The sequence below is a fragment of the Etheostoma cragini genome, chromosome 7 (genome assembly GCF_013103735.1).
Source record: "Etheostoma cragini isolate CJK2018 chromosome 7, CSU_Ecrag_1.0, whole genome shotgun sequence".
Classification (NCBI taxonomy): domain Eukaryota; kingdom Metazoa; phylum Chordata; class Actinopteri; order Perciformes; family Percidae; genus Etheostoma; species Etheostoma cragini.
The window spans coordinates 27,539,717-27,542,397 of NC_048413.1; the positions used below are offsets into that span (position 1 = coordinate 27,539,717).

The following is a 2,681-nucleotide window of genomic DNA, read 5'->3' on the forward strand; positions in this document are numbered from 1 at the left end:
CACACACACACACACACACACACACACACAGACACAAACACACACAGGCAGACACATACACAGACACACACAGACAAACACACACACACACACACACACACAGACACACACACACAGACAGACACACACACCTGGGTCATGGCTGGTCTCTTCTTCCGGTTCCGGTCCAGACACCTGTGGGCCAGATCCAGCACCTCCATGCAGCCGGCCGGCTCTGCGGCGCCCCCTAGAGACACAACATCAGAGCAGCTGCTGCAGGCTTCAGGCAGGATGCATCATGGGAAACTAACACAGAGACCGGCCTGCGATCAGGACCGTGCGCGGCACGAGGAAAAGTTGCGATACGAGGAAAACTTTGTTAGATGTCGCGATGACGAGATTATCTGCGATGAATAAACATCATCAGAGAGTTCTCAGTTCTGCAGATTTCAGTAATTCTGCTGAAAGACAACAAACTAACGGGAAAGGAAAACGATCGCCAATGAACAAATTAAACTTTTAAATGAATATAAAAATGCTGCATTACAAAGAATGACATTATAATAATTTCTAATTGTTATAATAAATGAGTGAGTTGTTAAAAGCTCTTTTTATTAAACTCTGAACACCAACGCTGTTCTCAGAGCCGAGTTCACGTGCAGAGCCTCTGGTGAGACTTGGAGCGAAGTCTCACGTGTTTTCGAGCCTTCTCAGTGATTTATTAACCCTGGTGTTGTCTCCACCTCCGGGACCCTCTCGTGTCCCTCGGGACTTATTTGGGGTTTTAAAAACAATTCTAAAATAAAAATTCTCTTCATAATCTATTAACAAATATCATCTTTATCTCCATTTCCAACAGCTGAGATAACATCTATGTTTAGGGAATGCATCAGTCTCTACTAGCACACTATTAAACATGGAAGTGGGGTTTGTTTTATGTCATAAAGTTATAATTCATGTTAAAAATCACTATGGAAACAACATAAGTGTCATATCCAGAATAATGTTCTGAGTCAGGAAGACATGTTTATCTCAGGAAATAAGGAAAGGACGCTGATTTCAGGTAGAAAACATGGAACTTGGACCATTTTCTTCTTGTAAAAATTTGAAAACGGGTCAATTAGAACTGAATATAAAACGAGGGTTAAAAGTGATTTTGCTCCCGTTCAAAAGGCCCTTAGAGCCTACAACGAGAAGACGGTGAAGGTCGTGCCAATCCGTCCGAAGGTAACGCCACCGGGTGAAACCTGAAGCTCTTTCCAACGCCGCCGCCGTCGTCCCGTTAACCCTTTAATGTACAATCGTTTCAGGTAAAAGCACGTTCAATAGGACCGACCTGAGGGATTAAAAGCCGAGAACGAGATCTGAAAACATCACTCTCACACAGCGGAGGTTGAAACACACACACACACACACACACACACACACACACACACACACACACACACACACACACACACACACACACACACACACACACACACACACACACACACACACCAGTCATTGACATAATGCATTCCCTATAGGGCTGCACAATTAATCAAATTGTAATCGCGATCACGATTTTGACTTCCCACGATCAAATTTGCGCGATCGAGCGATTTTTATTTTTTTTAAATCGTCATTTCATAGAACGCTCCGGGTTTTTTGCAAAGCCCATCTACCGTCAAACCGTCTGATCATGAGCCAGTCAGAGGAGTTCACTGCACCCCTGCATTTTAGTTTCAAGATGTAGACAGTCCCAGAGGACAGAGTAGCGGGAGGAAAACTCAACAGACAGCAGTCGGTAATACGTCGGTTTGAGGTTTACCAGTTTACCAGTAAACGCAACATTTTGTCCCGTCTGTTGTTTTTCAGACAAGAGCAGTGAGCAGTGCTAGTCTGTGCTAATAGCGGCTGTTAGCTGTTAGCTCCTCTAGGACGCACCGGTGCTAACGTCCTCGCATCCGCTGCGATGCTGTTTATATGGATATGGTTTAATTTTGCGTTAAGTGACCCATTTTGTCTGTAAAGCCGTGCCTGTGTTGGATCTCTTCTCTACTCTCTCTCGTCTTACTCTCCGCGCCCGCCGGTTCACACTTCTGACATTTGTCTACAGTTCCAATTGTTATTAACACAGCTGTATTTTGTTGAGTATGAGGGGCAAACCTGTATTTGTACCAGTGTTTCCGCGGGTAACTCTGCTATCGCGGCCGCTACGACGAAGAACACAGAAGAAGTTATTGAATGCAACTAACGTCAGTTGGTAGAGTAACAGCGTGAGACGGAGCTGCTGGACCAGGACCAGGACCAGGACCTGCACCAGGACCAGGACCTGGACCAGAGATGTGACCCATGGCGAGAAGATCATAGTTAATAAAAATGCAGCGCAGTGACGATGCAGACGTATCATACACACGACGTGTCACCGCCATTCGAGCCGTGCTGGACCCGTTCATAATGAGTCAGCCGTCTCTCTGGGAGTAGCGTCCATCACACTCCCTCTCCAGTTATAAATAGCCTATGTGATTATAACATTTGTGGACTGATTAAAATCAACAAATAATCGTGAGAATAATCGCAATCAAAATTTTTATCAAATTAATTGTGATTATCATTTTGGCCATAATCGTGCAGCCCTAATTCCCTAGCCCCTAACCCTAACCTTAACCCTCACCCTAACCCTAACCTTAACCATCAAACCTAAATGCCTAACCTTA

At 44.8% G+C, this 2,681-nt stretch overlaps 1 protein-coding gene across 1 annotated transcript in view; it reads right to left on the minus strand.

The window, feature by feature from the left end:
- LOC117948310 (interleukin-1 receptor-associated kinase 1-like) overlaps positions 1-2,681 on the minus strand; it is an 8,504-nt gene that overhangs the window by 3,416 nt on the left and 2,407 nt on the right. Inside the window, exon 3 of the mRNA XM_034877897.1 lies at positions 120-259. Within this exon, the coding sequence (XP_034733788.1) occupies positions 120-259 (140 nt within the window). The remainder of the gene's footprint in view (positions 1-119; positions 260-2,681) is intronic.